At 35.9% G+C, this 13,510-nt stretch overlaps 1 protein-coding gene across 2 annotated transcripts in view; it reads left to right on the forward strand.

Annotated features, from left to right (window-relative positions):
- Positions 1-13,510, forward strand: part of RALGPS2 (Ral GEF with PH domain and SH3 binding motif 2) — a 156,349-nt gene that overhangs the window by 72,631 nt on the left and 70,208 nt on the right. For both annotated transcript variants that reach the window (XM_081216128.1, XM_081216129.1), the window contains exons 7-8: positions 260-352; positions 7,127-7,253. In XM_081216128.1, the coding sequence (XP_081072254.1) occupies positions 260-352; positions 7,127-7,253 (220 nt within the window). The remainder of the gene's footprint in view (positions 1-259; positions 353-7,126; positions 7,254-13,510) is intronic.

Below are 13,510 nucleotides of genomic sequence, written 5' to 3' on the forward strand. Positions count from 1 at the left end.
TTAATGTATTACACAACTAGATACGTAGATTTGTTCCCAGAGCTTGGGGGCAGTACCAAGTAAGAATGTGGAAGTTCTATTGTGGGCCGAAATCAGCTTACTGTAAACATAGTGGATACCCCAAAGACAAATCTCAACAATGAGGGTAATAAGTACTAGAACACTACCAGTTGCCTAGATTATACTTGTTGTTAAAGTTGTCTTGTATTCATGCTGTTTATTTTTCATCTCTCCTCCCTGCTTTTCTTAAATCTTCCAGAAACTATACGAGCTGAATAACCTTCATGCACTTATGGCAGTGGTTTCTGGCTTACAGAGTGCCCCAATTTTCAGGCTGACTAAAACATGGGCGGTGAGTAATTTTCCTTAGTTAATGAAAGGTTAGACTTCCTGTTGGAAGTAAAGATGTGTTAGTTCCTTTTATAGTTCTTAGTAAGGTTAATATTATGATAATAGATAAGGATTTTTGAAGTACTTTGTACTGTTCTTTGAAACCTACATATTTTTTTCTCTCTCCTTAAATAAGTATTTCACTAGGCTTGTTAGGTATTTTTTGGATAAATTCCAACTTGGTGCTTGGTTTCTGCTCTTTAGGAACTCATTTTTCTAGAACCTCTTTAAACATCTTTGACAACATAGCATTTCAAGCTTACTGATGGGAAAGTGTAAATGCAAAAAAAATTGTGTTAATCATGTAAAGATTATGCTTTTGGAAAATTTGAGGAAGATACAAATTGTAAGTTTCAAAAAAAATTTACTGATTCAGATTTCCATTATTTTTTAGTCAGTAAACTCTCGGGTTGTTTCCTTAGGAATAATGGAAAATCTGATAGTTAACATGAAAGTAGGCAGTGTTTCTGCACATTGTGATATTATGCTAATCATATTTGGTTCTATTACTTTAACAAAGTCAGGGTGTGAATTTTTACTTCTGCAAATTTGTGTACTTTTACAGTTGATTAGCTGGATACTGGCCTCAAGGTTTCTAGATATTTTTCATTTAGATTTTATATTACTGAAATTTTAGATTCAGTTAAATCTGTTCATATTTAATACTGTTCTTTAATGTAAAAGAGAATGATTTTGTTTACTACATTTTGTACAGAGGGTTAGTGTGTTCTTACAGTCCTGTAATAAAGACTTGACTGACTTTAAAACACTTTTTTACTTGATAAAATACAACTTTGTTTTTAATTAGCCTAGTGCTGTTTTCATTTTTCATAGTATCTGAAGAGACAGATGTTTCTCATGAAAATCAGGGTAGATTTCTATATTGGAAAAACATTAGCTTGGAAGAGTTTATGGTCCTCTTTATATTTTATTTGTATTTTAGAAACACCTGAGTGAACGGTTTTCCTACTCTAAAAATGATTTTTAATGATGACCTTATTTATTAAAATTTGAACTTAATGAGGGAATGGAAATGATTATAAATATACAGTTATGAATTCCATCTTTGAAGTTTTAGGGAAAAGAATTATACTCTGGTTTACATTGTGGTTTAGAAATGAGATACATTTCCCTCAAGTTAATTTTTATTTTCCTTGAAGTTATTTTCGTTGTCTCCCTCATGTATTGCATGGAGAATAATTTTGTTTAAATTTAGTAACAGCTCTATTATTAATCTGAATAAAATTTTTGGTATTAAACTTTAAAATATTCCACTTTGTGCCAGGCACTGTCTAATTGCTTGACATGCGTAGTGAATGATATAGACAAAGTCCCATTCTTGTACAGCTAACATTCTACTGGGGAAAGATAAGCTGTAAATAAATAAATGATATTTCATAAATAGTGATAAATGCTCTGTAGAAAAGTAAAGCAGAGTAAATGAGATATAAAATACTTCCGTGCTTTCCTTTCTATGATGTGTGGTAAGAGTCTCTGATAAGTGACATTTGGGTAGAGACCTAGAGTGATTGAGAAAAACATTCATGTGCATATCTGAGAGAAGAGAATTCCAAACAAATAGCCAGTGCAAAGGGCCTGACAGTGTTCACAGAATAGCAGGGTGGTCAGTGTTGGCAGAGTGAAACAAGCTAAGGAGTAGTTGATGACAGGAGCTAAGTTCAGAGAGGTGGCATCGAATCAGAGAATGGAGATGCAATTTACTGATATTCAGGGAGGTATAGAGAAGGAGTGTTGGGGGGGTTCTATTTTATACATATCAATTTTGAGTTGGCTAATAAAATATTCATGTGGAACTATAAGGTCAGAGTTAGGTATACAAGTTTAATAGAGCAGTTAGAGCTAGAGATACATTTTTGTGATCATCAGCATAAAGATAGTATTTAAAACATGAGATTGTAATCAACAAAAGAAATATCATGGGTAGAAGTTTTCCACAATCAGGTAAAGAAAGTGTTTCAAGAAAGAGTGCTCACCTGTGTCAAATAAGAACTTTGAGATGACCATTGGATCTGGCAGTTGGAAAGGATTGGTGACCTTGGCAGAGGTGGCTTCAGTACAGTAGTGGGGTGAAAGACTGATTGGATTTGAGAGAATGGTGGAGAAAAAAATGGGACAGTAAGTACAGAGAATGCATTTGAGGAATTTTGCTGTAAAGGACTGGGGTGAGGTCCCGTAGAGAAATCTGGCAGTAGCTGGAGGGGAATAGGAGATTAAAGGTTTGTGGCATTTTGTTTTCGTTTTGAAGATGGGATCCATGACAATATATTTGTATGTTGGTGCAATGATCTAATATAATAGAATGAGGAAATAGTAAGAGAACAAAGAGTCACTCCAGTGATACCTACTAGATTAGGCACGAGGGAATGAGGTCCAGTAATCTAGTGGGGCAGGAACAGTTTATCCATTTTAAGAGAGAAGGGGATGCATTTGGTTACAGACACAGGTATGTTGGTAGATTTGGTGGTGGGATTCTGCAGAAGTTCTTCTGATGCTTTATTTCATAAGACATAAGCAAGGTCATTAGTTGAGAGTGGGGGAGGTCTTGGTTTGAAGAAGGAGGAAAGGATGAAAGTTGTCTAGGAGAGTGTGAGAGTGAATTAACTAGGGAAACATTGTAAGTTTGGTAGGTCTTATGAAGGTCCACTTGAGATTTTTGGTTGTGAACTTACAGTGAAACCAGTCAGCAAAGTTATGTAGTCTCCAGCCAGGTTCAGGTGTTCAGCATTAACCTGGAGAAGTGTGGATAATTGTATTTAAGCAGAGATGGAATTTTTTTAGGCTTGTTTGTACCACAGAGGGGTCAAGGATAGTATAAGAGATAAAGTAGGCAAATGTAAAAGTTGTTTTAGTGATAGAAGAGGAGTTTAACCCAAGTAAAAGGAAAGAGATAATGAACAATGAAAAGGTAGTATGGTAACTGGTGGAAATCCTGGTGCCCTCAAATATTTATTGGGTTCAGGATGTCCTAGGGAGTGGAGGCTGAGTGGTGGAAGATAAGATGATTCAAAGAGAAGTGAAGAAACTTAGAAACCAGGGTATTGGGAGTGTTGTCTATATGAAGACTGCAATCATCAGGATATAAGAATAATATTGGGCTTCCCTGGTGGCGCAGTGGTTAAGAATCCGCCTGCCGATGCAGGGGACATGGGTTTGTGCCCCGGTCCAGGAAGATCCCACATGCCGCGGAGTGGCTGGGCCTGTGAGCCATAGCCGCTGAGCCTGTGCGTCCAGAGCCTCTGCTCTGCAATGGGAGAGGCCACAACAGTGAGAGGCCCGTGTACCACACACACACAAAAAAAGAATAATATTGGTTCATAGACTCTTTTTCTCCAACTACTAAAATCTTAATGATGGGGAAATGACTTGTAGCTCTGTTAATAACAGTAATATAAGTGTTGTAATCTAGTGTTCTTTTGTCCAGTACTATAGCCACTAGCCACATGTGGCTATTAAATTTAAATCCTTAGGATTAAATAAAATTTAAAGTTCAGTTCCTTAGTCTTACTAGCCATGTTACAAATGCTCAGTAGTCACACGTGGCTAGTGGCTATTGTATGGACAGCACAGACGTAGAACATTTCCATCATCGCACAAAATTGAATTGGACAGCACTGATCTAGTGCTTGAACTTAATTAGAACCTGGAAGATTTTGGGGAGGATAATGTGATAATAAGCTGGAAGGAATTGTGAAGAGAAAGGAGGAAGAACGGCACCTAACTGAACTCCAGACTGATGTTACAACGTTTGTAAGAAAAGAAAGAGAATGCTTCAAGAAAAGGTCTAAGATGGGGCTTTTGCAGAGAATGGACCCTGAGTCCTAGAGGGTACAGTTGGAAAGGATTGGGAGGGGTAGGGTATCGGGTCAAGTTAGAAGATAATAAAGATCATATGAATGAAGAATTGAGAGTGTTTGGGGTTTTCTTTAAACCCAACAAAGGGAATGTACCAGAAAAAATCCTAAGTGGGGGAAATATTAGCAACGTTCGCTTTAACATCAAGGAAAAGGATGCGCATTTTCACCGTTTCTATTCAACATAGAGATCTTAGCCAGCACAGTCAGAAAAAAATGATTAGAAATAATAGGATTTATCCTCAAAATATTAGAATTACATAGAGTTACCATTTATCCATCAATTCCACTTCTGGGTGTATACCCAAAAGAATTGAAAGTGGGGATTCAAACAGATATTTTTACACCAGTGTTCAAAGCAGCATGATTAACAATAACCAAAAGGTATGAACAGGGCTTCCCTGGTGGCGCAGTGGTTGAGAGTCCGCCTGCCGATGCAGGGGACACGGGTTCGTGCCCCGGTCCGGGAAGATCCCACATGCCGCGGAGCGGCTAGGCCCGTGGACCATGGCCGCTGAGCCTGCGCGTCCGGAGCCTGTGCTCCGCAACGGGAGAGGCCACAACAGTGAGAGGCCCGTGTACCGAAAAAAAAAAAAAAAAAGGTATGAACAATCCAAATGTCCACCAACAGGTAAATGGATGTACAAAATGTGGTATAAACATACCATGAAATATTATTCAGCCTTAAAAAGGAATGAAATTCTGACACATGCTGCACCATGGATAAATCTTGATGATATTATGCTAAATGAAATGGCTAGACACAATAGAACAAATACTGAATGATTCCATATATATGAGGTACCAAGAGTAGTCAAATTGGTCGAGACAGAAAGTAGAAGGTGGTTACCAGGGCCTGGGAGGAGCAAGCAAGGAGGAGTTTCTGTTTAATGGGTGTGGAGTTCCAGTTTGGGAAGATGAAAAGAGTTCTGGCCTTGGGTGGTTGCAGTGATTGGCCGATAATGCTACTAAACTATACACTTCAAAATGTTTAAAATAGTAAAATATTATGTATATTTTACCACAGCCTTTTAAAATAGTCCTCTGAAAACAAGTCTCTGCTATGCCACCCCAGATTGAATCCTTTCAATCTGGTTATTGATTTGTTATGAAAATTCCAAAATATAAGTTATTTTTATACATATTAGACTGTGTGGTTCTTTAGTTTTGTGTTTCAGATGTGTCAAGATCAGTTATGAGTTCCAAGTAATTTGTTTCTCCTGATAGTGTACCAGAGTTTTAGAATGATTGACTTTGGAAAAAAAGAATAAGTTTCTTTTTATCCCTGCTATGTCATGTCAGTATATTTTGCATATTTAAATGCTTTGTTATGTGGGAGAGAAAAGGATGTTTGGATTTACAGGTCACTCAGCAGAGAGTTGCACCTAATCTTGAAAATGCCGATCAAGTGTGTTGAAGCTGGGCCACAGAAAGCTGTGAAACCAGTGTTTCAGACCCTGGAAAATCTATCTAAAACATTCAAGCAATGAACTCCTTGAACTATTGTGTTTTAAAGAGAGAGGGTTATTGGTCAGACATTTTCTTGATAAAGATTATCCAGCGGTAATCTGCATCTTGAAGCCTGTGAAAAATAGATTCCAACGTCAATTCCAACTGTACTACTTGTAATACTAGAAAGAGCAGGTGTTAGAATTTTCTGTCTCCAGGACCAGACTGAGACCCTGAAAAACAGGACCTAGTCTTTGTGAGTTGATGACTGATGAGTGTTGATATGTTCTGCTTCTCCTTTGAATCTCAGTCACCTCATCTTTAAATCAATCCTCTGACGTTGCTGTTAACCTCATAGGAGAATTAGAATTTTATTGGTGGAAGTGTTTTGCCTACTACAAAATAACGTAAATATTTTATGATACAAAGTGAAATCTGATTACATCATAATGAAATAGTAACTTCACATATTTAAAGATAAAAAATTTTTTCCAAAGTCTTTGGAATACTTAAAAATACATATTTTCTGAATCTTTTAGTTAATACGTTTTGGGTGACTGACCCTGCTTGTTCTTTTATTCCCCTTGATAGCTCCATTTTTTCTCAAACGGCACCCACTACAAATCTACTCCTCAAGCCTCCTAAAACAGCTGCTGTTGATTGATCAACTGTATGCAATATAGCACTGATAAAGGGATCAAAGAAAAAAATGTCAAAAATCCAAACATGTAAATCATAGTTGTTTTTCTTTTTTTAATTTACTTATTTTATTTATTTATTTTTGGCTGCATTGGGTCTTCATTGCTGTGCATGGACTTTCTCTAGTTGCAGAGAGCGAGGGCTACTCTTCATTGCGGTGCACGGGCTTCTCATTGTGGTGGCTTCTCTTGTTGCAGAGCATGGGCTCTAGAGCACAGGCTCAGTAGTTGTGGCACATGGGCTCAGTAGTTGTGGCACACAGGCTCAGTAGTTGTGGCTCACGGGCTTAGTTGCTCCGCGGCATGTGGGATCTTCCTGGACCAGGGCTCGAACCCGTGTCCCCTGCATTGGCAGGCGGACTCTCAACCACTGCGCCACCAGGGAAGCCCCATAATTATTTTAAATTAGGAAAATGATTAATAAAAATTGTTTAGCCATTTAAAATAGTAAAGATAAAAAATAATGTATTATAATTTACTACTTAGTTAATTATTTTATGTACATACAAAGTATATTGTATTTTAAAAATAATGAATTTGGGTTTATTATATTAATAGACATGTTTGATTTTGTTTTATTTATATACTACCAAAATATAATTAAAGAAGATATAACTTTGAAATTAAAATTAAAATTTATAGTAACTATAACTTCAAGTCTTTGCTATAATAAAATTGGATTTGGAAATAACTTAGGCTTTTCTGTTTGTTTTTTAGTTATTAAGTCGAAAAGACAAAACTACCTTTGAAAAATTAGAATATGTAATGAGTAAAGAAGATAACTACAAAAGACTCAGAGACTATATAAGTAGCTTAAAGATGACACCTTGCATTCCCTATTTAGGTGAGTTACGTCATGTGTGTTCATTATGCCTGGTTGTTCCTCTGACTTAATCAGTAGTTTATATAAAATTCAATATATTTTAAAAGTTTGTGTATCCTTTAAAGAAATTAAAGGATTGTTAAGTTGAAAAAATAGACTAGAGGAATGTGTTAGCTTATTACCTGGAGTGTATTTTCATTTCTTCTTAGAGATGGACCATATGGTAAAGCAATATGTTTTACCTATTTTAGTAATGCTTTTAAAGAATGAACCAGTAGTTTGCAGTGAAGTTTAATGCTGTAAAAATATTTAACATTAACTAAAGAAATTGATCAAAAGATTTAATGAATTTATTTTCAACATCATGAGTTCTCGCTTTATGTAGTTGGCAGATATTTTACAGTGAATTATGAAAAGCAGTCTCAATGAATATTGGTGTTACTGTTTTCCTGGAAGAAATTAGCCGTTTAGCTGTGGAAATTTAGCTCAGTGCTGAGACAGACAAATCTGTATTTGACATATTATTTGCCTAAGAATGTATCTCTTTACTGTATGTTTTACAGTGTTGATGAATTCCAAGAAGTATTGAACCTAATAACATTATAAGCTTATGTTCAACAAAATATGAATAGTAATGCGTTATTAGGTATTTGAATAAAAAAGACTGAAACTATAGCGTTTTAAATGTATATGAAATGTAAATACAGAAAATATATTATATATACCTAGTATATGCATTAAAATAAATTGGTTTGATCCCATGTAGAGAGTAATCAAATGGTAACATTTGCTTTGTCCCAGTATCCCCTTTGCTCTCCTGTCTCCACTTTGTCTTTTATGTAACTACTCGTACTGGATTTCACCATAACTATTTTTGAAAATAATGGAAAAACCTGTTACTTGTTTAGGAGACTCTACAGTGTAAACTTTTAAGTCTTTACAATACCAGTGACCAGAACACAAAGTAGGGACAAAGACAGTTGATAACACTGTCATTCAGCTGCTCTACGGCATCAGCCTTAGTTTGTCAGAGAAGACTTGAACTTATTAGACCATTGTGGGACATTCTAGAATTCCAGTGGGAATGGGGAATGTTGTACACCCTGTGTTGAAGGCAGAATACTCCTATGCATTGTATAGATAGTGGCTACTACATACCATTTGTCTGTTTCTTTGATAAATAGTTCAGGGCCATAATAAGCATGACTCAATCAGAGAGGCTGTAAGCTGGATATTAGGAAAGACATTCTGCATGGGCTCCACTTTTTACCACTTGTCACCTTGGCTGTGCCCATTCTTGAAAGATGTAATTTGGGGAGAGGAAGAATAGAGGATTTTAAAAAGTCATCAATATCTTCATACTCCATAAAAACATAAACTTTTTATAGCATAAAGAACATTAGACTGAGAATTGGGAACCATAAATTCCAAAATGGCTCTACCATACTAACTTTTCAAGTCATTGAATTGTCTCCTTTAAGCCTTGTTTTCTTTACCTAGAAATAGCACACATAGGACCAGAGTCATGTTCTTCTTAAGGCTGGCTGGGACCACAGTGGTCTCTTGTATCTAATTCACTTATATTACAATTGAGAAAACCGAAGTCCAGAAAGGTAAAAGAGCTGGCTCATAATCCTAAAACCTAGTTAATGACAGATCTGAAGTTCTGATCTAGCATCTTTCCAATTATACCTGCTAAACTCTCATTCTAAAATTTACTGATTCTATGATTGCATTTTTTTCTCATTGAAATGTTTTTCTCAAATTTCATAATTTGTATTTTTTAGAAAAAGATGATTGAAAATGAGAAAATGACAATATAAATCCTTGTGCTCTGATGTCTAGTTCAGAGGTCTTTGTTATATATTTATTCACAGTGGAGACTTCAGTACAAGATTTGAAGTTGTCTGTGCCATGTGCACATAAGCGTACTCTCATGCACGTACAGGGGCGGGGTCGGAAATCGTTGAAATAGTGGAATCTGGAAAGGTTTTCCATTAAAGAATATACCTGTTTTCTCCCAGCACTGGTACCTAAAACAGAGTAATTGTTCCTGTGGGTTAAAGCAAATGAGGCAAATATTGAGGTGCAGAAGTTGGTTTGGAGAAAATAATAGAACCATGATCTTTCCTGTGTCTTCAGTTTGGTCTCCATTGACTCCTCAATTCAGTTCTTTTTCACTTTATATATTCTCATGACCCGGAATCTCCCTTCTCACTATTACCTGTAATTTTGTGAGAGGTTGATGCTAGTTATTTCTGCTTATTGAAATTCTCTACTTGTAGCACCAGTCTCTCTTGATTTGCCTTCTACGTTTCTGGCTTTTGTTTTATCGACTTCTCTTTCTCTGCCTTTCTCTTAAATCTGTTCTTGTAAAGGTCTCAGTCCACTTCTTTTCTTCCTCTATACGCTCACTTGGAGTAGTCTTATGCAGTTTTTTTTCTGTATATTGCCTGATGACTCCCAAACCTTAGACTAGACCTGTACATCTAATTGTCTTTGTAATTCCTGCAGCCTGGTAACATTTTAGGTACTCAAATACTGATTGAATGAGATATGTACTGGTAACTCTTAATTTAGCATGTTCAGAAGTAAATTCATCATTTTCCCCCTTCTTCCATACCTGATCCCCATCTTATTTCCTGGCTTAGTCTACTGGTGATCACAGTGTTGTATTATCTGCACTGCTCCACCACCCTAGAAACCTGGGGTTTTTGTTTTTGTTTTTTTTTACTGGATTTCCCCTCCTCCGCTTCTTATATTCTCTGTTGAAGCAAGATGCATGTTTCTGAGGGTTATTCAAGAATTAGAAGCCAAAAGGGGGGGGGGAATGGCAAAAACTTAAGTTAAAATAGAGAACATACACTTTAGCATCCACATAATTTTGTACATTGGATTATTCATATAATTATCCCTATACCAGTTTGTGAAGAAGCATCTGAGAATGTAAGATGATTGTGGAACATTTGGCACAAACATTTGGTAGACTTGGCAAGGGAAAGTGAAACATTAAAACATTTGTCAGACAAGTTATTGTGACTCAGTTTAGTTCATTTCCAGCATGAAAATCGTCTTTTTAATGTAGTGACAGTTTCATTTTATCACAGACTTTGAGATTAAATGTATTCATTCCATCTATCAAAACATACATGCTTTTCCTAAGAAAATGTGAAGCATTTTCAACTTCATACAACTTTTTGACTGCTTGATTTATTTATGTCATAGACAGCTGGTTCATTTTCTCATTCCTAATCTTCAATACCGAAGTGTGTTGAAGAATGAAGATTTTACAATAGTTTATATCCTGTTAATATTTACATTGTTCATATTTTGTTCTAATTTAAAATGAATTAGGACTGTGGTTTTTAAATTTAACTTTTCTTTATTTCAGAATTTTTTACCAGTCATATTAAACTAGGCCCAGTGCAGATAGATGCCAAAAATGTCAACATTTACAAGATGCTGTACATTTGACAAGAGAGAACCTGTCCCAAAGACATTTGAAAGATAATGCTCATTATTCATATTGGTAGCTTCTATTTAACTATCTCTCTTCAAATATACAGAATTTGCATAATGCTACCCTTTATCCATTATGTCTGCAAAGGTTCTTTTGGAACAAATGTATCAACCCAAAGAATCTATCTACAGTGCACAGAGAAAAGGTGAAGGCTAATTATCTATTTCTTAATGTGAGAGACATGATCCAAACTAATGGTGTTTTTGCACCTAAAAATTATGATCAGAACCAACCATTCTTTGTGAAGCTTAAAAAAGAATATGGAAGTTTGTATGCTGACAAAACTCTTATTTTGATACTGCCAGATTTATTTATAATTCAATGTGGATTAAATTATAAGAAGTAGAAAATGTTTTCTTGGCTTTCAACTCATCATCCCTTGAAAAATTGTCTCTTCTGTTGGTTTGCATTCAAGGTAAAAATTAGTCAGCCTGGACAATATAGTGAAAAATTCTTAGACTAAGGATACAGTTTTTCTGGAGAGAAATAGTTTGGCAAATCTCAAGGAAAAAATTGTTTTATATGAGAATTATTGCTTTAAATCTGAAAATCATTAACAGCACTCATTTGTTCTTGTCATTGGAGAACAATCTTAAGGAGCTTATTGAAGAATTTGGCATGGGAAGTTTTGCTTTGCTGGAGAGAGAGAAAAAGAACAGTGTGCAAAAATAATTTAGTTGTATGAAACATGATAAATATTCTTTCATGTGCATTTTCTAACCTCATTTCTACTTTATTTATGTAATTTTGGGAAGATGCAGTAGCTCAACCAGCTTAGGTGGTTTTCTGAGAAGGAAAGCATATGTTTTTAAAACTATGGAAATAAGTTGTTGCGGTTCTATACATTGCTTTCTATTAAGTAGAAGCAGAATGCTACAGAGAAGTTTTTTTAAACTCTCCTGCCCTCCTGTAAGACATGAGTACACTGTTTTGATGTGTCTACATATGACTCTGCCTCTTGTAGAGAAAGTCCCCTGCCCCAACTTAAAGATTTTCATAATAGGCCTTTTTTTTTTTTTAAGAAGAGAAAAGCTGTCCTTATATCCATCTGTAATATGGCATATAGTGCCCCTCTCATCCCCTGTCCTCTGACAAGCACCATTTTGTTTTCATTAATCTCTTTCCCTCAGCAGTGTATAAGCCCTGAATTTGTCTTGGTCCAGGGCTCTATGTTTAGCATATAGAATAAAAGCGGGCACTTACTTATTGGTTGACTTAATTAAATGATCCCTTTCTGGCTCTTCCCATTGTTCCAGCAACTTCATTTGTTTTAAATACAATACACTTATTTGTGTGCACTTTTGTATACAACTCCCTGCCCACCCCCAGTTTTCTTTTGGTGCATCAGCTGGCCATCCAGTGTTTGCTTAGCGCTATTCTTGGTGATAGATATAGAACAGGGATCAAAATGGACTTCGTTCCTTCCTTTGTGGAACTTAACATCTCTTTAATACCAAAGGCTCAAGTTGATGTCATTACCTTGTGAATAATCTCTCCTATATCCTATGTCATGAAAGAGGTACATAACATTACCAGGCCTTGATCGCAGTGTCCTCATCACAGCTAATGAGATGTTTAAAGCATGCCTAAACTTACAAGGACATTCAGATTTTATCTGATCCTCTTTTTTTTTTTTTTGCGGTACGCGGGCCTCTCACTGTTGTGGCCTCTCCCGCTGCGGAGCACAGGGTCCAGACGCACAGGCTCAGCGGCCATGGCTCACGGGCCCAGCCGCTCCGCGGCATGTGGGATCTTCCCGGACCAGGGCACGAACCCGCGTCCCCTGCATCGGCAGGCGGACTGTCAACCACTGCGCCACCAGGGAAGCCCTGATCCTCTTTTATGTTTCACTAGTTTTTAACCTATGTTGATCTCTTAGTAGAATATAGTTCTTTAGTTTTACGTTATTTTGAGAAATTTTTGCTAATCTATGTATAAATATTTTCAAAAATAATAGCTTTTTATTCACATTTCTATTCAGATAGTTTCAACAAAGTCCAAAGCTTTCTGCAGCTCTCTGGGAATTAATGAGATTGTTTTCCTGCCCCTTTGGTAGAATTTTACTTGGTTAAATGTATAGAAATCTCTGACACTGATCTCAAAAATGCCTAATGGTCAAAAAATGTCATTGGCTTTTCATATTTTAAGAGTTTTATTCCATTTTCCTTTCTTTTGTTTAATTCATATATAATACACACCATGGATTACTTTACCTTATTCTTCTCATTAAGATTACATATTGAGTTCTAAAACAGCAATAAAGCATGTTCAGTCATTTTCTTTTGAATCTTGAGAATGAGCTCTGACCAAATGGCAGCTAGCCCTAGCTTTTTCTTTAGCCAGAATTTCATTCCCATTTTCCATTACCTCATTTATATCCCCTTTTACCCTCATTCTTTTTTATATATTTAAAATTCTTCTAACATTCTTTAATGGTATATTTTCTGAAGTTTACTTTAGACCACTCAAAGACTTGTGATATAAAAGGGCTGGGGATGGGGTTACATTGATTTCTTTCCGATTTTCATAGTTTTTCTCTTAAGAGCCTTATATCTTTAAAAAATATCATGTGTAGAAGCTATACAGATCTGCATTTTAATCATAAACAGAATCAGGTTCCCCCAGTTCCAACAGCTTTGCCAGTAGTGTTTCCAACAGCTGATATTTCAGTAATGTATTTTGTAAATTTTTTAGCAAACCTTAACAGGAGACTAATAATAAAAATCTTAATGAGTAACATTTATTTGCAACTTAATCC

The sequence above is a fragment of the Mesoplodon bidens genome (assembly GCF_964165515.1).
Source record: "Mesoplodon bidens genome assembly, chromosome: 2".
In the NCBI taxonomy this organism is placed as follows: domain Eukaryota; kingdom Metazoa; phylum Chordata; class Mammalia; order Artiodactyla; family Ziphiidae; genus Mesoplodon; species Mesoplodon bidens.